Here is a 22,987-nt window from a genome sequence, read left to right as displayed (position 1 = left end):
GTGACAGATAGTGGTAGGTGGGGACAGGGGGCTGGTGTAGGTAGAATCACACTTGAGAAACTATATTTAGGAACACATATATCTGGGACACACAAATAGTCCAAACCCAGACAACGAAGAAGATATCTGAGACTGGATAGGAATTGGACGAAGCGCTTTTGGCAGACATAGTAATACCTTAAATGAAAGTTGGGTGTTGCGGTCTATAAGTTGGAGCGTCAAGACATGGGGTCGAAAAGCCAAGGCGAGGCGGTTGGAGCCCCAGTGCCGCCGTCAGGAAGGGCATCTAGGGGGGCATTATAAGACACTCCGCCTTCTCACATCAGCTATATCTAAAAGTCAAAGAGGGGGTCAGTCGTGTTCTAATGAGTGTTTCCTTAGGTTCACGGTACAGAAGAAGGGTCAAACTACCACCAGGGCCATAAAACTACTCCTGGAAATGCCCAAAACTCCTACGAAAGCCTTGTTAAATATGGGTACTTGGGCGACGAAATGTTTAGTAATACGACCCAATGTTAGAGTCGTAGAGTAAGACAAGGAGCACAAGGGATTTCAAGTTCCGGATCCTTATCATTCTGCACAGGTATCGACAACACCATATCCTCGTGCATGCTGAGCGAGTCCATAACACCGTGGGCCAGGCCAATCCGTGACTCCGCGGTATTCTTGCAAGGACCGTTGGCGTACTGGCCTGTGTACTCTGGGACGAATGAGAGGTAATATCATAAATTGAACCTGGTGGTGGTGACTTACGACAGGTGTGGGTGGTGGTGGTGATGGTAGAAGTGGTGGTGGTGGTGGTGGTTCCTCTGTGTACCTGTTTATCGGAGCAGCAGCGGCAGGTCGATATTCACCGTACTCAGCTGTGATCCATGGCTCTCACGCAAGCCCTGCCCCTCCCCCTCCCCCTTCCCCCCCCCCCCCACATCATAAGAACATAAGAACATAAGAACGCAGGAGTCTACAAGAGGCAGGTAGGCCTTTACGAGGTAGCTCCTCCTCCTCTATCCTGACTATCCCCGAGCCTTAGTCCTCCTCCCCTCTACCCTCTCTTTAACATTCTTTGCTCTACGTTTTTCCTTTTGGAGACTCGTTACATTATGTTATTTTATTTTGTTTTCTGTTACTGTTGCGTCTTTCTTTCTGCAGACTCCTTGTATTGTGTTTTTCTTTTCTTTGCTTAACGCTCTCTCTCTCTCTCTCTCTCTCTCTCTCTCTCTCTCTCTCTCTCTCTCTCTCTCTCTCTCTCTCTCTCTCTCTCTCTCTCTCTCTCTCTCTCTCTCTCTCTCTCTCTCTCTCTCTCTCTCTCTCTCTCTCTCTCTCTCTCTCTCTCTCTCTCTCCTCTCTCTCTCTCTCTCTCTCTCCCTCACTCACTCCTGTTACTCTCTCCTTCCTTCTTCTCCTCTTTGTACTCTTTAAACTCCCCCTGTGCCTCTTCTTCTTTTCATTTTTTCCTCCTTCTCTTACTCCTATATCTTCCTCATTCTCTTGCCTTTCCTCCTCCTCCTCCTCCTCCTCCTCCTCCTCCTTCTCTTTTATTTACTCCAAGGCAAAGAGAAGAAAGCACAGAGATAAGATGGAGAGGAATATTAGAAAAGAGATGCATGGGAGATTAAGAGATGGGAGGAGGGAGGAGGGAAAAGAAATGTGGGAGATTACAAGAAAGAGGTAGAGGAGGAGAGTAGAGTAAAAAAGAGAAGAGGGAGAAGAGGAGAATGTGAGATTACAAAGAAAAAGGTAGAGGAGGAGAGTAGATTAAACGAGAGAAGAGGGAGAAGATGAAAGGACTGAGATTGCAAGAAAGAGATAAGAGGGAAGAGAAAGTATAGAAGAAGGTAGATAAGCGGAAAGGGAAAGAGTGAAGAGGAAAGAAGAGGAAGGGAAGGAATATAGAACTGTAAAGGAAAGGAAAGTAAAAAAAATATATGAAAGTTATGACAAAAAAGATACAGAAAGGAAGAATAAGGATAAAGAAATGGAGAGTGAAACAGAGACGAAGAGAAGAGAGAAAAGCAGAGATGAAAGGAAATGAGAGGAGTGGAAAGAAATGAAAAGGAAGGGAGGGAAACGAAGGAGAGGAGAGAAGAGAGAACTGCGTTAGGAGGGAGAGAGGGAGAGGGAGAGGGAGAGAGGGAGAGAAGCTGGATAGGTCGAGAGTGAATATTGGAGGGAGGGCAGGCGAGGTGAAGCCCCGCCCTCCCTGGTGACATTATGAGAGAGAGAGAGAGAGAGAGAGAGAGAGAGAGAGAGAGTATCAGATTTTTTAGTATGATTATTTTTTCTTTTACCTGAAGAAGAGTTAAGGAATGTCTTTTTCTTTTCCATTTTTGAATCATTCCTTCACGTCGAGCTTATTTTCTTTCCCTTTTTTTGAGCTGCACTTCACCTGCCATCATATTTATCCGAGCGCCGGTTTTTTTTTTTATTATTATTATTATTATTATTATTATTATTATTATTATTTTTTTTACGTCGCGGCCTATTGCGCCGGTATGGTTCTTTCCGGTGGGGGCTGATGGTCGGCCCAAGGCTTCTTCCCGGTGGGGCCTGATGGTCGGCCCAAGGCTTCTTCCCGGTGGGGCTTTCTTCCCTCCCTTCCAATCACTCATCTCTTCCTTTGAATTTCTCCCTTCGTCCCTCCCTTCATCTCTCCCTCCCTCCCATCGTCCCTCCCTCCCATCTCCCTATTCATTCCTTGCGTCCCTTTCTTCTTTGCACCTTCCTCGCCTTCTTCTACCTCCCGCTCCATCTAAATGTTCACTAGGTCAGTTTCAACGCCATGGTAGCCGTATAGCAACTGTCTCTTAGGTTTAGGACAGACCACCTAGTTAGGGCCTATGTGGTCTGGTTATCTATGCAATTCTATGTAATGTAGTTCTCTTTCCCTTCCTCGCCTGAGACCTCCTTTGCTGTCCCTTTTCCTCCCTTCCAGCCTCTCTTCCCTCTCTCTGACATTTTATTTTTGTCCCCCTCTCCCTCCTTCCCATCATCCCTCTCTCTCCCTCCTTCCCATCATCCCTCTCTCTCCCTCCTTCCCATCATCCCTCTCTCTCCCTCCTTCCCTTTTTCTATCCCTCTCCTCTCCCTTTTCGTTCATTGCATCCCTTCCTCGCCCTCTTCTACCTCCCCTTCTTCGTTTGGGGCCTCCTTTGCTGTCACTGCCCCTCCCTTCCATCCCCTTTGACTTTCTCCCTTCCTTCCTTCCTCCATCCATCCCTCCCTCTCTCATTCCCACCGGCACTAAAACATTCATTACCTTGCAAATTCCACCGACCTTCCCTTTGGATTTCCCTCGGTGCTCCTCTCATTTCCTCTCTCCGTCTCTCGCATTCTCGCCAACTCAGACCAGAACCCCTTTTTCTTCATGCCGCCAAAGAAAACGCGACTTCCTCAGACAGAACCAGGAGTTAACATCATATTTCGGGTTCTTTTCGAGGGTTTAGCGGGGTTTCGAAGGGTTCAGTGTTTGCATATGAAGCCGAAGTCATGGCCAGTGATCGGGTGTCTTTGTTTCCCGCCCATATGGAGTGGAGAGGAGGGAGGGAAAGGGGGGAGAGGAGGGAGTGAAGGGGGAAGGGGAGAGAGGACGGAGGGAAGGGAGGGAGGGAGGGAGTGAGGGGACGATCAAAATTGTAAACCCATTTCACAAAACAAACTCGTGCCCGCCCGTCCGCCGTCCCCGAAGAGCCGCACATATTGGATTATTCAAACTATGTGACGAGGCGAGCAGCTGTTCGGACTGGTGTGTGTGTTTGGGGTGTGGGGGTGATGGTGGTGAGCTTCTATGAAAACTTGGTGCTGTTTTTTGGTCTTAATTTGCACACTTTCCTCTAACTGTCCATCACTCCTTTATACATTTGGGGGTTCTGTTATAGTTCTGGCACACTCATAACTCATCCCATCTTGCTCTTTCTATCATCGTTTCTTCAAGTACGTGTGTAAGTGAAATCGTCAACTTAAACCCCGTAGACTCTCACGAAAGAAGAAGCCTCGACACTGTGGGCCATATCCTCAAACATCCCGGGGCTCACACACTCACATTTGATTAGGCTTTGGTGGAGGTCGTGTGAGTATTTCCACTGGTCGTTGCATGAGCCTAGCGGTGGTCTGACAAGGCTTCTGTACCATGGCAAGGGCAAAGGAGAGCTAGGAAATAGGAAGGGAGAGGCAGGGAATGGGAGGAGAGGAGACTTTGGTGGAGGTCGTGTGAGTATTTCCACTGGTCGTTGCATGAGCCTAGCGGTGGTCTGACAAGGCTTCTGTACCATGAATGTGATACCACTCATAAGGACCCGACTAATCTCCCTCGTGGCCTTTGGGAATAGTTGTTGTGGAAGCCGAAAGAGTCTAAAAATACTGTCATATAGAATTTTGCTCCATTGGAAGGAAGGAAAGAGAAGAGGAAGGGGGATAAGGAGGCAAGGGCAAAGGAGAGCTAGGGAATAGGAAGGGAGACGCAAGGAATGGGAGGAGAGGAGAGGAAAGGAAGAGGAAGGGGTACATGGAAGCAAGGGAAAGGAGAGGGAACAGGAAGGGAGAGACATGGAAAGGGAGGAGAGGAGAGGAAAGGAAGAGGAAGAAAAGGGCGACTTAAAGAAAAAGGGAAAGTAAATAGGAATGAAATAACAGATGAAGGGAAAGAGTGACGGGAGGTGGAGGGAAAAGAAGAGGGAAGGTTGAGGGATAGAGTGCGTGGAGAGAGAGAGAGGTAGGAGAGAGAAGGATAGGGGAGGAAAGATTGAGGGGAGGGTGAGAGGGAAAGATGTGAGGCAAGAGGAAACGGGAGGGAATGAGGAGAGAAGAGGAAAGGAGGGAGTGAGGGAACGATAGAGAAGAGGAATGGAAGGGTGGGAGATAGAAGGGAAAGGGAATGCATGAGAGGAATGAAAGAGGGGCGAGCGATTGAAAGGAACGAGAAAGAGAAAAAGAGAGGAAGGGGTGAGGGAATGGTGATGAGGGGTGAGAGGGGGTGAGGGGAAGGGGAGAGGAGGGTGAGGGGGGAGATAATCAGGTTAATTCCCTCCCCTCCCTTGCCATCTGTCGCGGTGCCTCCCTCCACACCTGTCTTCCTCTCTCCTCCTCCTCCTCTTCTTCTTCTTCTTCTTCTTCTTCTTCTTCTTCTTCTTCGTCTTCGTCTTCTTCTTCTTCTTCGCCTTCGTCTTCTTCTTCTTCGTCTTCGTCTTCGTTTTCGTCTTCGTCTTCGTCTTCTTCTTCATCTTCTTCTTCTGATTCTGTTTCTTCTTCTTCTTCTTCTTCTTCTTCTTCTTCTTCTGCTTCTGCTTCTGCTTCTGCTTCTTCTTCTTCTTCTTCCATTACCATCATCATCGACATAATCTTTGCCCTTCCTCTAATTTCCCTTCGCTTCATACTTTTTTTTTCCTCTCCTTTCATACTTTTATTTCCTCCTTTGCACACTCATCATCTCCTCCTTTGCCCTCATTACGTTTTCTTTATAATATTTCTTTTTTTCCTTCTCTCTTTTCTTTCTTTCTTATTTTCTTTTTTTCTTTCTCTGTTCATTTTTTTCTCATTCTTTCTATCTGTCTGTCTGCCTGTCTCTCTCTCTCTCTCTCTCTCTCTCTCTCTCTCTCTCTCTCTCTCTCTCTCTCTCTCTCTCTCTCTCTCTCTCTCTCTCTCTCTCTCTCAACTCCCCAAGGTTTTCGTGGAGTGGAAAATCGATCTGCAGGTGCCAAGGGTCGATAAAGAGGGGAGGAAGAGGGGAGGAAGAGGGGAGGAAGAGGAGGAGGAGGAGGAGGAGGAGAGAGAGAGAGAGAGAGAGAGAGAGAGAGAGAGAGAGAGAGAGAGAGAGAGAGTAATTAGTCACGGTGAAAGTTATGTTGTCCCCTCTTAGAACACACACACACACACACACACACACACACACACACACACCGTCTACTTTTTTTTCTTTTCTTTCTTTCAATGTCTGTCTGTTTTTCTCTTTAATCTTCCTTCACTGTCTGTTTTTTTCTTTATCTTTTCTCTCTGCCTTGTTGTTGTTGTTGTTGTTGTTGTTGTTGTTGTTGTTGTTGTTTAATCTCACCCTTTTCCTTTAATTTTCCTCCATTCACTGTTTGTCTTTTTTTTTCGTCTTCAATCTTCCTCAATTCAGTGTCTTTTTTTCTTAAGTTTTCCTCCCTTCACTGTCCGTATGTTTGTTTTCTTTAATATCTCTCTCTCTCTCTCTTCACTGTCTTCATTTTTCTGTAATCTTTCTCTCTGTCTTTATTTTTGTCTAATCTTCCTCCCTCCACTTTGTTTTCGTTTCTTTGATCTACCTGTTTTCACTGTCTGTATGTTTTTTTTTCTTCTTTAAAGGGAAAGAAGGAAGAGAAGGAAAGTGGTAGAGGAGATGGAAAGGAAATAGGAGAAGGAAGGGAGGGGAAAAGGGAAGGAAGAAGTGTGTTTTATAAATGTTTTCTCCCTTCGCTATCTTTTTTTCTCTTTCATCTTTCTCCTTTCAGTGTCAGTCGTGTTTTAAAAGAGAGCACTCGGGCGTTTTCTAAAGTTCATTTGGTGAGTAGCTCAGTGCATGGTCCTCAAACTCTCAACCGATGTACCTCTTGAAGTATACTGGTGCTGGCCGCGTACTCCCAACTCATATTTTTCTTTAGTAGAGAAATCAGCTTAACCAGGTAGCTGCGGGGATCATGTTTCTTAATGGTCCCTCTAAGCGAGAAAAATGAGAAAAAATCATCACTCACGCAAACCATTTCATAATATATATCAACGCATTTGTGATCAGTTTATGCATCATCTATTTTGGGGGGTTTATATCATGGCAAAAATGTGGCCCGTCGCTGCTACACGGTAAAGCCACAAATTTGGCCCGTCGCTGCTACCGGGTTAAGGATAATTAAAATAAAACCAACAAAAAGCCCACTAAGTACTGCTCCTATAAAACAAAGTAGAGATGAGTGGCAATAAGATAACCCAATTTCGGATAGTGAGGTGAACTGATACTCCTCTCTTAAAGGAAGGGTAAAGCAGAAACACAGTCCATTCAGTTGGTTCAGTGGTTAACCTATAGAAGAGACCACATGACAAGCGCAAAGAGTTCTGGCGGTAAGAGAGCCGGGGAGGACACGTATTTTTAATTTTTTTTTACAGCAGAGGAGTCAGTTCAAGGGCATAAAAAAAGGTAACAAATGTAAAAAAAAAAGCCCGCTACTCACTGCTCCTAAAAAGAGTTAGAGGAGTGGCCGAAAGATAGGTCAATTTCGGGAGTAGAGGTGTCCTGATACCCTCCTCTTGAAAGAGTTCCAGAATTCCAGAGTTTACCAGCGTGAGGGATGAAAGAGTGAAGATGCTGGTTAACTCTTGCGTAAGGGATTTGGACAGTAAAGGGATGAGCTTGAGTAGAAAGTCGTGTGTGGCGAGGCCGCGGGAGGGGGGGAGGCATGCAGTTAGCAAGTTCAGAAGAGCAGTCACCGTGAAAATATCGATAGAAGATAGAAAGAGAGGCAACATGGCGGCGAAATTTAAGAGGTTGAAAACTATCAGTAAGAGGAGAGCTGATGAGACGTATAGCATTAATGGGCTTATGTTCGATAGATTTAGATTCAACAAAGACATAGGCAAGGCATGGTTCACTAATGGAGTGGTGGATGAAAGGAACAGGCTTGGCAGTCATGTAGTGAGTGGCAGTATGATAGAGATCTTCACGAAAAGTTTAGATAAATTCATGTGTAGTGAGGATATGTGAGGTTAAGATTAGAGGAGCTGCCCTGTATAGCTCTACCAGCCTCTCGCAGACTCCTTATGTTCTTACCTTCTTATTAACCTTAAAATCGGCCCCTTCCCTGGTACCATCGCGCATCTGAAGTGCATGGATTACCTACCTTCTTATTAACCTTAAAATCGGCCCCTTCCCTGGTCCCATCGTGTGAACTGCGTGGATTACTGCACTAAACAGCTATTCTCAAACACGCAGTTCACCCCTGAAATTCCTGTCGAGTACCTGAGAATTCTTTGTCCAGTGAGACTTGCCCTCGTAACCTGACTAACCTAGGAGCAGCGAGTAGCGGGCTTTTTTTATTATTGTTTCCTTTTTTTTGTGCCCTCGAGCTGTCTCCTTTGTTGTAAAAAAAAAAAATTAAAGTATTTGTGACGGCAGGACTTTTGAAGTGTGCATTAGAGTGATTTAGTGTGTAAGTGTTTGTGTCAGTGTGTCAGGTGTCAGTATGTGGGGATGTATTTATGTCAGTATTTGTGTTATTATGAGTGTGTCAGTATGTGCTTGTCGTTATGTGTACCATGTATGTGTATGTGTGTGTCAGTATGTGGGGATGTATTTATGTCAGTATTTGTGTTATTATAAGTGTGTCAGTATGTGCTTGTCGTTATGTGTACCATGTTGTGTATGTGTGTATTGTGTCAGTATGTGTCAGTATGCATGTGTTCTTATGTGCTGCCATGCATAGGCTGTCTGGCATCCTGGAGTCTCCGTATACCGCTGTGTGTCCTTCTGTATCCTTGAGTATCAATGAATGTGTATGAATGCAGCCGTGTGTATCTGCGTCTGTCTGTAGTACACATTACTCCTGCATATCGTCACCCTCATGAAATAATCGCCTAAGTCATTTTTCAGCGATTTCCAGGTTTTTGTCTACATCAATTTTTTAACACGTGACGCCCGATTTTGTATAGTTGCCTTCGTCATTCAGGGTTTGAGGGTTCTAGAATTGGCCTTTTCATTTCTGCCTAAATATTAAGCCAAATGAGATAATGGCAGTTCTTTTCCTGTTTCCTGTAAAGTAGAAAACATTGACTTAGGCGGTCTGCTTACGAAGTTTTTATTTTTATTTTTACAACAAGGGAGGCACCTCAAGGGCACACACACACACACACACACACACACACACACAAAAGCCCGCTACTCGCTGCTCCTAAAAAAGAAACAAAGGAGGTGGCCGAAAGCAAGATCAAATAGGTGACGATATTGACAGCAACAATCCCTTGATAAACTTGGCAGAGAGGAATTTCAGATCACCTTCGTAAAGGCTTCGTTACGACTCGAAACGTCCAGTGTAATACTTACAATAAAGGCAAACGTTTTTCTCGCAGACAAAGAAACGTGCGGAAAGGACGACTGAACGAAGAAGAAAACTAACTATGAATACAAAGATCATTGCACTTGTTGGAAGGCTTTCGTTAAAAACTCATATATATATTTTTTTTTAATCACTAGTGTTGGGTGAGGTGATGCTGGTGGTGGTGGTGGTGGTAGGGGGGGGGGGCAGAGGCGTGGCGGGTGACAGGTGTGTGGGAGGTGTGGTGGTGTGGCAGGTGTGGGAGGTGTGATGGTGGGGTAGTGAGACAGGTGTGATGGAGGTGTGGTGATGAGACAGGTGTGGGAGGTGTGGTGGAGGTGTGGCAGGCGTTGGGTGTGTCACAAGGTTCTGGTTGTGGTTGGGGCGATGGGTTTTGCTAAGGTTAGTCGTATTGCTGTGTGCCGGGTTGTGCTGGGGTGATGTGGCTGGTTGTCGGGGTGTTTGGGAGTATAATGAGGTGTCTAGCGGTGGGGTGTTCCGTGCCGCGGGATGTGTTCCGTCGCGGGGCGTGTAGTGTCGCGGGGTGCAGCGCCGCGGCACACTCCAGACTCCCCAAGGACTCACGGCTCATAAAGTTGCAGCCGAGGCCCCGCGGCCTTCCATTCCTCCCTCCCTTTGTCCCTCCCCTCGGCCCTGGCGGCACTGCTCCCCTCCCTGCCCTCACGCCTCCCCTCAGGCGTGCCCGGGGCGGCGCCGCCAAAGCCCCTTCAGGAGGCGCCAGGCCGTGGCGGAGCCCCGGCCCCTGCCCAGGGAACAACACGGTGTAATATTCATAACGCAGGAGACCCAAGATAACAGGCGGTCGAGATGGCACCACCGACAGGGGACAGCAGCGAGGCGCCGGCCGCCAGGATTGGCCCGGCGGTCCCGAGGGGCGGGACTATTGATCGGCGGCGGCCGCTGAGTGGCGGAGGGCGGCGGAATGGCCTCAGTCGGGTCGTGGCGCCAGCTGGGAGGGCGAGGAGTGGTGTGTGTTGTCCCGCCGTCCGCCTGGAGTGCCGCACCGAGGCACCATGAAGCCCGACAAGCCCGCCCTGGACAGGGACATCCTGCGTGCCCGCTGCGCCAAGCCCCTCAAGGCGACCCTGCAGCCAGCAGCCTCCTCCTCGGCCTCATCCTCATCCTTGGCTTCGTCCTCTTCTTCGGCCTCGTCCTCTGAGGCGTCTTCCAGCTCAGAGGGTGCCGGGGCGACCCCCGCCGAGGCCTCCGGGGCCGAGGAGGGCCGCGGAGCTGAGATGCGGCTGTACCTGGACAAGCTACGTGAGTTGGTGCCCGGCATGCCCCGCACCGGCAAGCTGTCCCGCGTGCGCCTCATCCACTCCGCCATCGACTACATCACGGACCTGCAAGAGGCCCTGGAGGCACGCACCCGCCGCAAGCTGCGGGACAAGCAGGGGCAGCAGCCCCGCCCGCCCCTCGCTGCCCTGCCCCCAGCCCAGGTAGAGGCCAACACACAACGCGCCTCGCCGCTCTCCGAGACCTCCTCCAACAGGCTGCCGCCCTCCGCCAGCGACAGGCACCCACCGCTGCCCATGGAGCTCGGCGCCGCAGCGATCCTCACCCTGGGCGCTGCCAGCACCAGCAGCCTCGCCAGCAGAAACACCAGCACCAGCGGCGGCAGCAGCAGCAGTAACAACACCAGCAGTAACAGCGGTGACAACGGCAGCAGCAGTAGCGGAGGCTGCAGCAGTGGCAGTGGCAGTAGTAGTAGCGGCAGCAGCAGTAGTGGCAGGGGCAGCAGCAGCAGCAGCAGCAGCAGTGTGAGGGCACCGCTGCTACCGTCCGTACCGGGGCCGCCGCAGGACCCGTGTTAGCAGGGGCTCGGGAGGACACGAGCATGACTCTCCGCCGCCACCCGTGGGTCCCGCTGACGGGGACACGCCCGCTGAGGCCTCGCCGCGTTCTCCTTACCGGGCCTGAAGCTGCCCCACCCACACGGGGCACGGCTAGACACGGGCAGGGCCCTGCACGCCACCCGGGGCCTGGCAGATCCACCCTTGACCTGCTTCTTGCGGGATGATATGGAACCACGAATACCTCGCCGCCTTGGACCCGCGGAGTCCTGCAGGATACCCTGAGACGTTCCGGAATGCCGCCCTTTCGACAGCCGCGTCCCCAGACCCAGCCACCGCCGGGTCACACAACCCTGGAAGACCACTGGCCCGTCCTCGCTGCCCCTAGACGCGAGTGTCCCGTGGAAGCCGCCGCCGTGCTGGGCGTCACGCGTGTTCTGCGAGGCTCTGGAGGAGTGTTGCCTCTGGAGTCCCCACACACCAACGCCGAAGGGCAAGAACCATGGGGAAATTCATCACCTGTGTGTGTGTGTGTGTGTGTGTGTGTGTGTGTGTGTGTGTGTGTGTGTTTTGAGCGTAATGACTAACACGGTGACTTATGGATACTCGTGGAGATTGTGCGTGTGTGTTATTTTGCAAACAGAAATATTCATTGAAAACAAACAGGTGCTCGCCAGGAGAGAGTCACCTCGATGGCTGAGTGCTGGGATGACCAAGTGCTGCTGCGGTGAATGTGATGGCTGTCATGATGGTGAGGGCGACAGCCATAGTGGTGATTGTGAGGATGGTGATAACAGCCGTGAAGATGGTGAGAGTGATGAAGTGCCAAGGCGACCGCAGATTGGTGATGTAAAATGAGGTAGTTTATTGTGGAGATGGTGGTGATGGTGATGGTGGTGATGGTGAAGGCAGTGGTGGTGATGGACGAAAATGATGATGGCAGTGACGAGGATAGTGGTGAAGATAGTGAAATGGAGTTGGAGTGAGAGGAGGAGGAAATGGAGGAAAAGGACGAGGAGGAGGTGGAGGAGAAGGAAGATTACCGGATGAAAAAGGAAAAGGAAGAAGAAGAAAGAGAAGAAGAAAAAGAAAGAGAAACGGAAGAAGAAGAAGAAAAAGAAGAAAAGTAGAAGTCAACAAAGAAGAAAAAGAAGGAATGGAGGCAAAGCTGATGATTAGGAAGATGATAAGGAGGAGACGAAGAAGGAGGAGGAGGAGGAGGAGGATAGAGAAGAAGAAAAAAAGCATTGAAATTCGGACTAGGTGTTGAATAAGAAGCAATGTTAGAGTAAGAGGTTGAGTCTAGGGAGGTGATGACGTGGTGGTGGTATAGGCGATGGTGTGGGGGGGGGTAGAGGCGATGGGGGGGGGGGGGTAGAGGCGATGGTGGGGGTGGTGGTGGTGGTGGCAGTCTCATGTTGCTTGCTTTCAGGAGGAGTAAGTAGCGGGCTTTTTTTTTATATTTTTCTTTACGCCCTTGAACTGTCTCCTTAGCTGTGAAAAAGAAAAAAAAACATACCAAGGGACACACACACACACACACACACACACACACACACACACACACAAACACACACACACACACTAACACTAACACACAATAATTTAGGGATTCAGTTCAAACCAGTCATATACACGTTCAGTTTCTTATTTTGTACATCGAAAGACAACACAGCTACCGTCAAAACAGAAGCCAAACTGCCGGCCAAACACTTCTCTCATAAACACGTGTGCTTCCTCTCCCCCTCTTTTAAACACAGCCACAGAGGCGATGTCAGCTAAACCCCGAAGCACTGGCAGGCATCATAATTCATCTGTGATCCGTGCAGGGAGGATACTGAAAACAATGTGGTAATACTGTAACATCAAGAGAAGATGGCGCCACTATAAACACCTGCCTGCGCCAATATGGGCTGGGGCCGACTACCATCCAGGCCCCTCAAGCAAGCCTACCGGCACTATAGGCGTCCCACAGCTTGCTACAGACCCATTTAAGAAATAGTAAAGTCCTAACCAAAGGTATCAGAACACCTCTTCTCATGTAATTGAGTGCTCTTTCGGCCACCTCTTCGGATTCTTTACAGGAGCAGCGAGTAGCGGGCTTTTTTTTATTGTTTTCTGTTTTGTGTGTGCCCTTGTGCTGTCTCCTTTGCTGTAAAAAAAAAAGTATTTCCAGACTTCATGATGGCAGGCAAAGAAGGTTCAGAATACCCAACATACGCCTCACATGTATCATTAAACATTGTGTTACGGATCGTTAAAAAAGTAAGTTTAGTTCTCCAACTGTTATACAACACCACAATACGATTTCACGATATGACGTGTTGGATATTTTGGGTCGTATCATAAAACATTTCGCCGCCCAAGAACATATATTTGACAAGGCTTTCGTAGGAGTTGTGGGCATTTCCAGGAGTAGCTTTATGGGCCAGTCTTACAGTCCAGTACAGCACGTTTGTAAGCTCCCCAACCAAACACGAAACACGACGAAAATTCCTTGTATAGTGTTTTTATTTCACATTTGTTATCTTTTTTTATGCCCTTGAACTGACTCCTCTGCTGTAAAAATAAAAAAAAACACTATACAAGGAATTCTCGTCGCGTTTTGTGTTTGGTTGGGGAGCTTACAAACGTGCTGTACTGACCCTGGTGGTAATGTGACCCTTCTTCTGTATCGTGAACCTCAAGAAACACTGATTAGAACCCGACTGACCCCCTCTTTGACCTTTAGAAGTAGCTGATGTGAGGAGCGAGTGTCTTAGAATACCGATCTCAGTCTTTCGTGTGTTTATATGTGAGCAGGCAGCAGCTGGCACGTAGGCTGTACCTATAACCTCTGTGCTACTTATGACAGCTGAAGTTCATCCTTTCAAGACAACTCTCCATCCGAAATTGATCTCCCTTTTGTCCACTGAGTCTACTCCCTCTCTTTGCTTATGCAGGAGCAGTGATTAGCGGCCCTTTTATTTCTTCTCTGTTTATTGCCATTGAGCTGTTTCCTTTACTGTGATAGCAAACCTGTACTCACAAGATGGTAAACACTACAACACTATACAGTATCCATATAGCAGCGAGAGTATATTACTGAAGCTTCCGTAGAGAGATGCATGAGAGGCTGATTGCGTATTATGAGATATTTCGCCGCCCAAGAACACATATTTGACAAGGCTTTCGTAGGAGTTGTGGGCATTTCCAGGGGTAGTTTTATGACCCTGGTGGTAGTCTGACCCTTCCTCTGTATCATGAACCTAAAGAAACACTCATTAGAACCCGACTGATCCCCTCTTTGACCTTTAGAAATAGCTGATGTGAGATGGCAAAGTGTCTTGTCATACCAACCTAAAACATCCGAGAATCACATCGTCTGAATACCGTTGTCATTACAGGGCCAGACAGCAGTGCCTTCCAATATAGCACTACAGAAAGGTGAAAGAAGTGTGCAACAGACTGAAATGTCCACTTTTATTTATTTCACTTACTGTTGGTCTCCTCTTTATCATAATGTCATATCTTCAAGAGTCCCATAGAACTTCTACACTCTGACACATTCTATGCAGGCGCAGTATAGACGGTGCCTGAATGCGTTAACCCCTCCCCTGCGATTGCCACGGATTTAGCCTTCACTGGTAGCCTGGAAACATACACTCCCAGGTCATTCTCTGCCTCTGTGGTGGATAGTGGAGTGTTTCCCATGTGGTATTGGTACGCTGGATATCCCTTCCCTGGTAGCCTGGTAACATACACTCCCAGGTCTTTCTCTGCCTCTGTGGTGGATAGTGGAGTGTTTCCCATGTGGTATTGGTACGCTGGATATCCCTTTCATTCTCTGCCTCTGTGGTGGATAGTGGAGTGTTTCCCATGTGGTATTGGTACGCTGGATATTCCCTCCCAATGTGCAGGACTTTATATTTTTCTTCACTGAATTGTAGCAGCCACTTTTTGTTCCATTCCTGTAGCTTGGTGAGGTCTGACTATAGGAAATCCGCAGTCAAAGGGTTAAAAGGAATGTTTGGAGAGAAAAAATGTATTGTTCTTGAGTTGTAAAAGGGAAAAAAATCGAAGTAACAGTAATTTATGAGTAATATTCTCTTTGCGTCCTGTTGCCTAACCCTCAACCCAAAACAGTGCTCGAGGAAGAAATAGAAAGTCATTTAAATCATATAAATTACTCCGATTATTTTAATATTTGCAAGGACAGCGATGCAAGTGTGAAATGTATGTCTCTCCCCTGCATTAGTCAGCCAGCTTTTTTTTTTACAACAAAGGAGACAGCTCAAGGGCACACAAAAAAAGGAAACAATAATAAAAAAAAGCCCGCTACTCGCTGCTCCTAAAAAGAATCCAAAGAGGTGGCCGAAAGAGAGATCAATTTCGGGAGGAGAGATAGATGCATGAGTTAATCAACCTGGAAGCAGCGACGGGTCAAATTTGTGGCTTTACAGTGTAGCAGCGACGGGTCAAATTTGTGGCTTTACAGTGTAGCAGCGACGGGCCAAATTTGTGGCTTTACAGTGTAGCAGCGACGGGCCAAATTTGTGGCTTTACCGTGTAGCAGCGACGGGTCAAATTTGTGGCTTTACCGTGTAGCAGCGACGGGTCAAATTTGTGGCTTTACCGTGTAGCAGCGACGGGTCAAATTTGTGGCTTTACAGTGTAGCAGCGACGGGCCAAATTTGTGCCATGATATAAACCCCCCAAAATAGATGATGCATAAACCGATCACAAATGCGTTGATATATATAATGAAATGGTGTGTGTGAGTGATGATCCCCGCAGGTACCAGGCTAATCTACTGGTTGACTTGACATTAGTGACCAGGTTCAATGCATGACAGAAATCGTGCACTGGTTGACTCAATTTGGTGACTGGTTGAACCCAAGCGTGACAACCTTGATTCGATGCAAGAGTGAAGAAAAGGCGGGTCGACTACTGCGTTAGCCTCTTAGATGCATTTGCTAATTATATTCTTTGATAACAAAATACCCTTGCCCTTAAATTGACATACTAGAATTGCCATCATCTGTAAAGGATTAAGAGGCCCCTTGAGCGAAAACTGTTAACAATATTTTTTTTTTTCTGGTGTTTATAGATAAGGTGTTTTATCTTTCCCAGTGGTGTTCTGTCGGTCAACTTCAAGATAGTTGTTGGCACGCATTTGTTTTTACATCGACGTGTCGGTGAAATATTTACGCTTGAAGTGAATATGATAGCGAATGTCCAGCTCCGATCCAGGTGTTCCCTTCCTTACTGACCCGCCTCTTTTTGGATGGGAAGGAAACTTTTATTGTAGTCTACTGTGCTGCATACATACATACATACATACATACATACATATACACACACACACACACACACACACACACTCAATCCATATGTTAAGTGCAGACAGGCATGAACAGATGTACTATTTCTCTCTCTCTCTCTCTCTCTCTCTCTCTCTCTCTCTCTCTCTCTCTCTCTCTCTCTCTCTCTCTCTCTCTCTCTCTCTCTCTCTCTCTCTCTCTCTCTCTCTCTGTGGCACACCAAGGGCCAGAACGTCGCTCGGGCGGGTGTCATAACAACAAAAATCGATCTCTTCTGTTTGTTGGCTTCGGCGGGAGGAAGGAAGGGAGGGAAAGGGGAGAGGGAGAGGGAGAGGGAGTCGGGTTGTGATGGGAAGGAAAACTGTGGTGGTGATGGGGAGGGGGGGGGGAGGGGGGGGAGGTATTGGGTGGTGAGTGAACAAGCTAAGAAGAATGGTGCTGGTTGTGGTGGTGGTGATGGGGGGCGGGGGGGGGGGGGGGCTGTATAAATAAAATGGGAGGTTATTTATGGGGTGAGTAAGTGATGGGGTGCATGGTAAAATGAGGTGATGGTGGGGGTGGCTGTATAGGGTTCGTGAAGGTTAAAAATGGGAGAGGGGAGGTTACGGGGTGGGGTGAAGGAGTGAAGTATGATGGGGTGATCGGAGGTGAAGTGGAAGAGGGGAGATTAGGTGGTGAGGTGCGGGATGAAAGGAAAGTTTGGGTGATTTTAGTGGAGTGGAAGAGGGGAGGTTAACGTGGTGGGGTGAAGGGGTGGAGTATGATGGGGTGACTTGAGGGGGAATTGAATTTGAATGGGAAAGGGGAGGTTATGTGCTGGGGTGAAGGGGTGATTGGAAGTGAAATGAAAGAGGAAGGCTAGGTGGTGGGGTGAGGGGTGAAGTGTGTTGCGGTGATTAGAAGGGGAATGAAAAAAAAAAGGGAGAGGAGATTACATGGTGGGGTGAAGGATTGGAAGGTCAGTGGAAAAAAATATAGGGTGATTACTTATTGGGGTGCCGGGGTGAAGGGGTGAAATGATGGCACGTCAGGATGAAGGAAGGCAAAGGGAAGCTGCTTATTAGGGTGTTGGGGTGACGGGGTGGAGGGGTGGAATGATGGCACGTCAGGATGAAGGAAGGCAAAGGGAAGCTGCTTATTAGGGTGTTGGGGTGACGGGGTGAAGGGGTGAAATGATGGCACGTCAGGGTGAAGGAAGGCAAAGGGAAGCTGCTTTTTTAGGGTGTTGGGGTGACGGGGTGACTTGTAGCAGTGAAGATGATTTTGGAGGCATGAAAGAAAGAAAAAAAGGAAAAAAAAAGCCAGTTTGTGTTATCGTTGTGAATGGTTTACTGAGGTACATATTTTCGTAAGGAGGGTAAATGGATGAAACAAAGGAAGATAAAAGTAGATAAAGGAAAACTACTTTATTTTAAATGTACTGTTTTGTATAATGTAAAAAGGAATCATAAAGGCGATAAGCTTATTTATATGTTTCATGAAAATAACTCTGAAGGCCTGTTCGAAGGGCTCTTTAAAACCCTGTCTCCATATGCAAAGAAAGCAGTTTATAATATATTTCTTTACCTAATGCAGACGAACTTTTATACATTATTCTTATATACAACAACAGGAACAGGAAGGAACCTTGTGTCCTTCAATGCCTCAAAAACTCAATTTCTCCACCTATCAACTCGACACAATCTTCCAAACACCTATCCCCTATGCTTCGACAACACTCAGCTGTCACCTTCTTCAACACTAAATATCCTCGGTCTATCCATAACTCAAAATCTTAACAGGAAACTTCACATCTCGTCTCTCACGCCCTTGAACGCCCTCTTCTGTAAAAAACAACAACAACAACAACGATGGAAGCAAGTCACTGAAGGTTATACAATTAAATAACGTAGATAAAAAAAGAAAAACCATAACTAGCTTTTATATATCAACTATTGTACCACCACCTACATTACCAGCAACCACCACCACCACTACCACCACCACCACCACCTTCACCACCACCACATCCACCGCCACCACCATCACCACGTCCACAAGAGCAAACACCTCATCCACATAATAGCCACTGACTCGAGAAAGACTGGATACCAAAGAAAATAAATAACAGACAGAAATGAAAAAAAAAGAAAAAAAAGATATCATGGGACTGTGCAATATTGTGTGTGTGTGTGTGTGTGTGTGTGTGTGTGTGTGTGTGTGTGTGTGTGTGTGTGTGTGTGTGTGTGTGTGTGTGCTTGCTGTTATTACTACTATCATTATTATTATAGTTTTATTTGTAAACTAATATTATTCATGGATTTTTTTTTTTATGATTTCTTCGACAAAACGATATAATATTATACGTATAGTGTCGATAATGACTGCCTTTCTGTGTGTGTGTGTGTGTGTGTGTGTGTGTGTGTGTGTGTGTGTGTGTGTGTGTGTGTGTGTGTGTGCGCGGGTGCTGGTCTCCCGTACAAGCGGCACATTTTTTTCTTTTTGTCCCTTCTGTGTAAATAATTATCTCGTCATGTTGAAAGTCTAACGGGAACACGTTTTCTTTCCTCCTTTTTGTAATTAATAAACATATTTTTGTTATGTGTGGGTGTCTTTCTCTCTTCCTTGGTGTAGACAGAATGGTTAGAAAGAAATACAAATATTTGGTCACAAGTAGTTAGACACAAATAGTCGCAGCATGAAGACTCCTAAACACAAACTAACAAAAGCAGCGTTGTAATAAAGCCCCCATACACGTACAATACGCCGCGTCATGCGAGTAGCATTCAAATATAAAATACTCGTCCGCCGAGCAGACAGCGAGGAGGCGAAGGATAAAATCATAAACATTTGAAATTATAACATATAAAAAGATTGGAAATAAATACAACATGCTCACGCATTTCTTATTCTTCTTTGGCTAATGCTGCCACCCGTGCACCCGGAGCTCTATTTGATCCCCTTGAAAGGGTTCCGCTAGAAACCGGGTTTGTAGGCGGTCATCAGGATAGCACTTTGATTGCTTTCGGCCACTCGGCGATGACTGAAAATTGTCAGCGGCGGGCGGCACGTGGGTCCTCCAGGACACCGCGCCCACATGCTGACCACTCAGCCATTGCCTTCTTATGAACACGGTAGTTAGCAGGTATTGATATATAGGTGTGTATTATTATATGAATTTGCTGAGGCAATGCCTTGACAGAGGTGTGTTCACGCCCTTGTCCCTCCACACGCCACCCCGCGGCGTGACACAAACACTCCACGGACACAACACGCCCGGGACCAGCGGCACACCTCCGATCTCTCATTTCGCCGCCCGCCTAACGCAGCGAGGAGAGTGGAAATCTTTTCGTCGTTGTTTTTCTGTTGGTCTGTTGTCCATTTTCGGTTACTGAACGAACGATGACGGCATTCTTCAAAATAAATTTAGCCAATATGGCGGACGGTAAGCATTCTTTGGGACAAGATGTTTCGTTTATCTTTCTTTTATGAATTCTCCTTTCAAAATTATATTTTTTTCTTCGTTGCACACTCATCTTACTATATTTATTAATTTTCTTTCTTTATTTTTTTTTTATTCTTTTTTTATTTTTATTTTTTTTCCACGGCGACTTCGGATACAATCAGCAGGCAGAAGCACTAGCCTTTATTTATTATTAGTTTCACACACTATTTCCGTTTTTCACATCGGACAGAGTGGAGTCAAAGGCTCTTCGTATCAGCAGCTCTCCTCCTCATACTGATAGTCTTCTACCTCTTAAATTCTGCCGCCATGTTGCCTCTCTTTCTCTCTTCTATCGATATTTTCATGCTGACTGCTCTTCTGAACTTGCTAACTGCATGCCTCCCCCCCTCCCTCGGCCCCGCTGCACACGACCTTCTACTCATGCTCATCCCTATACTGTCCAAACCCCTTATGCAAGAGTTAACCAGCATCTTCACTCTTTCATTCCTCACGCTGGTAAACTCTGAAACAATCTTCCTTCATCTGTATTTCCTCCTGCCTACGACTTGAACTCTTTCAAGAGGAGGGCATCAGGACACCTCTCCTCCCGAAATTGACCTCGCTTTTTGGCCACTCCTTTGACCTCTATTCAGGAGCAGTAAGTAGCGGGCTTTTTTTATATTTTTCTTTACGCCCTTGAACTGTCTCCTTAGCTGTAAAAAAAAATTGACATAACACATCCCTTTATTTTTTGTTTTAATTGCCTATTATGTAATCTACGTCTGTCTGTTCTCTTATCCATTTTCAGTTTTTCTTAGTTGCTGGGTTAAGTGACTTTTAACTTCAAGATCTGAGGGAAATATTTCCTTTTTGGTATGAAAGAACCTCAGGGCAACAGAAAGAAAACTATACAAAGTTATAGGGCCTTGTATATTGTCGGCGGGCATCTTGAAAACATGTATATTTTAATTAAGAAACAAGATCTATTTTTTCCATTTTTTTAATAGTGGCCGCCGTGATGTACGACTCTTGCTTGTGCCTTTGCATCATGATGAAGTCAACATCCATTTTTTTGTGCACTTAACTCATCCACAACATCCATTATAGTGATACCCAGCACTGATCTCTTCATCCCTCTTTGGACACTGCTCAATTTTCTTTCCAGAGATTTCGTCAGCGATTTATTGTTTCTCGAGCTTTTTCTTGGATTTGAGAATGACTGTTGAACAAAACATTAGTCTTCGTCATATTAATTGATTGAAGCCACACTTGTGAGCTCTGTTTGTTTAGTTCTTCTATCATACGCTGTACTTCCCTTATTCCCTCAGTGAAGCTTTTTGAAAACTTCATCTAAGCTCGCCGTAAACAGTTTGGGTGATATGGTATTGCCCTGTCCAACATCATTTTGATTGGGACTTTTCCAGTACCCGGTTCTCGGTACCCGTTCCATCTTGTATGTGTTTTCAAGAATTCTATGGCTATCCCCTGCGAGGCGGGCAAGGACGCCAACGCATTGATTCGATTTCGGTGCTGCGTGGTAAGCAAAGATACGAACCTAAAATACTGCAGGCTTATACACCAACAATAGTGATGAAATAAGAAAAAAAATGTAAGGCTGTAGAGCTGGCGATGAAGGAGCATAAAACCATGTCCTTATAGCTATGGAAGACGATCTCAAAGTAAGAACCACAAATGTTGGTCCAGCAACGATTGGCCAATTTTGGAACAGATACAGGAAAAAGAAGATATTAACTTGTTAGACTTAAGGAAAGATACAGAGTAAGTGTCATGAATATATTTATCAAGAAAAATGGGAAAAGATAATGGACCTTTAAAAGTCCTACTGAAAGTACATTTAACAGAACTGACGGTATATCAAAGGGAAACCGTCACAGTGAAGGATGAGACAGTACCAAATGAACTTAAGTCTAGCGGCCACCGATTGGTATAATGTAAAGAGGAGAGAGGGAAAGTAAGGTAATGAGAAACTCCTCCATATTCTTGTAGTCAGGGAGGAGGCTGAAGAATTTAGTTAAAAAAAGCTGAACCAATTGTCGAATCTGCTTGATGAGGCAAAATATATAGAAGTAAATGACAAATTAACTAGAACTGTAATGTAAGCAGCACTAGAAACAGAATGAGAGGCACTAGTGAACGACGGCAGTGGACTGACCAAGGAAACAAAAGATCTTATACAGAAGGCAAATATATTTATGAGAGTAAGAAGTTAAGAACCCCGGCGAACCTCAAAGTTGGGGCTTCTTTTGTCTTATACACAGGAAGAATGGCATATAGTTAGCCTAATAAAAGTAACAGTAGACACATAAACAACCCTTACGATAGCAGTAGTGGAATGTTGACTAAGAAAAAAAACATACAAAAATTTAGTTACTCCTGCAAGTTTTCTCGGTTGATTTTGTTTGGTTGCGATAGAAGGCGTTTCTAATTACTATAGCGGCATCCAAGCCTCACCACTGGACCGCTTTTCCTAACTCCACCCTGATTCTGTCCAATAGAGCTGTGTGAGTGGAGCCCCCCCACACGTGAGATGCATACTCCATACGAGGGCGGACAAGGCCCCTGTATATGGATAGCAACTGTGCGGGGGTGAAGAACTGGCGGAGACGATACAGAACGCCCAACCTCGAGAACCCTTTGTTTCACCTCCTGTCCCTTCAGCTCGGAGTCGTCGGGGAGAATGCCATCTCGGGAGGCTGCATGACCCAAGACACTGGAGGAAACAATGATCCAACAACAATGGTCTCTTAACGAATTAATCGGGCTCCCATTACGACTATTTTCTAAGGCCACAGAGAGGAATTACCGGGTTTTCATGAGTGATTTTCCAGTTCAGGGTACATACGTGTAGAGGTTGTGTAAAACTATCACTAAGATCACAAAACGGTCCATGATAAGCCCAGGAACTTCTGCGAGAGACTTTTCAAACAGGTGAACTTATGACACGAGACGGCTAAAAATTATTAAGTTGTTTTATAAAAGTCGGTAGAGAATGTTTCCCCGAGGGTAGTTGCCAGATGTCGCCAGCCTACCCTCCGTGTCCGAAAGATTATGAAAACTGTGTCAACACTTCTTAGCGTGACTGTACAATGGCTGGCAAATTAGACTATACCTCTTATAGGCTATAGTAGTTACTTGGTCAGGAGGGTATATCTAGTCTAGCAGTTTATTTGTGTATACATTCCAATATTAGGTAGCCTGCTTTTATATTATGTTAACGCTGAGCGCTGGTAGACTAATAAACCTTTTTGTTTCCCTCAATACTCTTTTTGCAAATACGGAATATATAATCGTAGTGACGTTCATGTAAGTCTATATGAGTCAGCTGCTGCCTTGGGTTTGTAGTCATGTGATGGCAGTGAATAAAAATGTTTCCATGTTGTTCCCCCCAGATCC

General features: G+C 46.4%; 1 protein-coding gene across 1 annotated transcript; it reads left to right on the top strand.

Annotated features, from left to right (window-relative positions):
* Window positions 1–10,066: 10,066 nt before the first annotated feature.
* Window positions 10,067–11,234, top strand: LOC126982409 (ELL-associated factor 1-like). Its single transcript, XM_050834457.1, has 3 exons — window positions 10,067–10,132; window positions 10,214–10,748; window positions 11,161–11,234. The coding sequence occupies exons 1-3, from the start codon at window positions 10,067–10,069 to the stop codon at window positions 11,232–11,234; spliced, it is 675 nt and encodes a 224-aa protein (XP_050690414.1).
* Window positions 11,235–22,987: the final 11,753 nt, after the last annotated feature.

Source organism: Eriocheir sinensis, chromosome 51 (genome assembly GCF_024679095.1).
Source record: "Eriocheir sinensis breed Jianghai 21 chromosome 51, ASM2467909v1, whole genome shotgun sequence".
NCBI classification, from domain to species: Eukaryota; Metazoa; Arthropoda; class Malacostraca; order Decapoda; family Varunidae; genus Eriocheir; species Eriocheir sinensis.
Note: the sequence above shows the minus strand (reverse complement) of the source record. Positions and strands in the feature narration are given on the sequence as shown.

What these genes read in the sequence shown, in the direction of transcription:
- LOC126982409 (XM_050834457.1), top strand. Translation starts at nt 10,067, where the DNA reads ATGAAGCCCGACAAGCCCGCCCTGGACAGGGACATCCTGCGTGCCCGC. An exon ending in GCTGCGCCAAGCCCCTCAAG is followed by an intron (nt 10,133 to 10,213) that starts GCGACCCTGCAG and finishes TCGTCCTCTGAG; the next exon opens with GCGTCTTCCAGCTCAGAGGG. An exon ending in CGGAGGCTGCAGCAGTGGCA is followed by an intron (nt 10,749 to 11,160) that starts GTGGCAGTAGTA and finishes CCCTTTCGACAG; the next exon opens with CCGCGTCCCCAGACCCAGCC.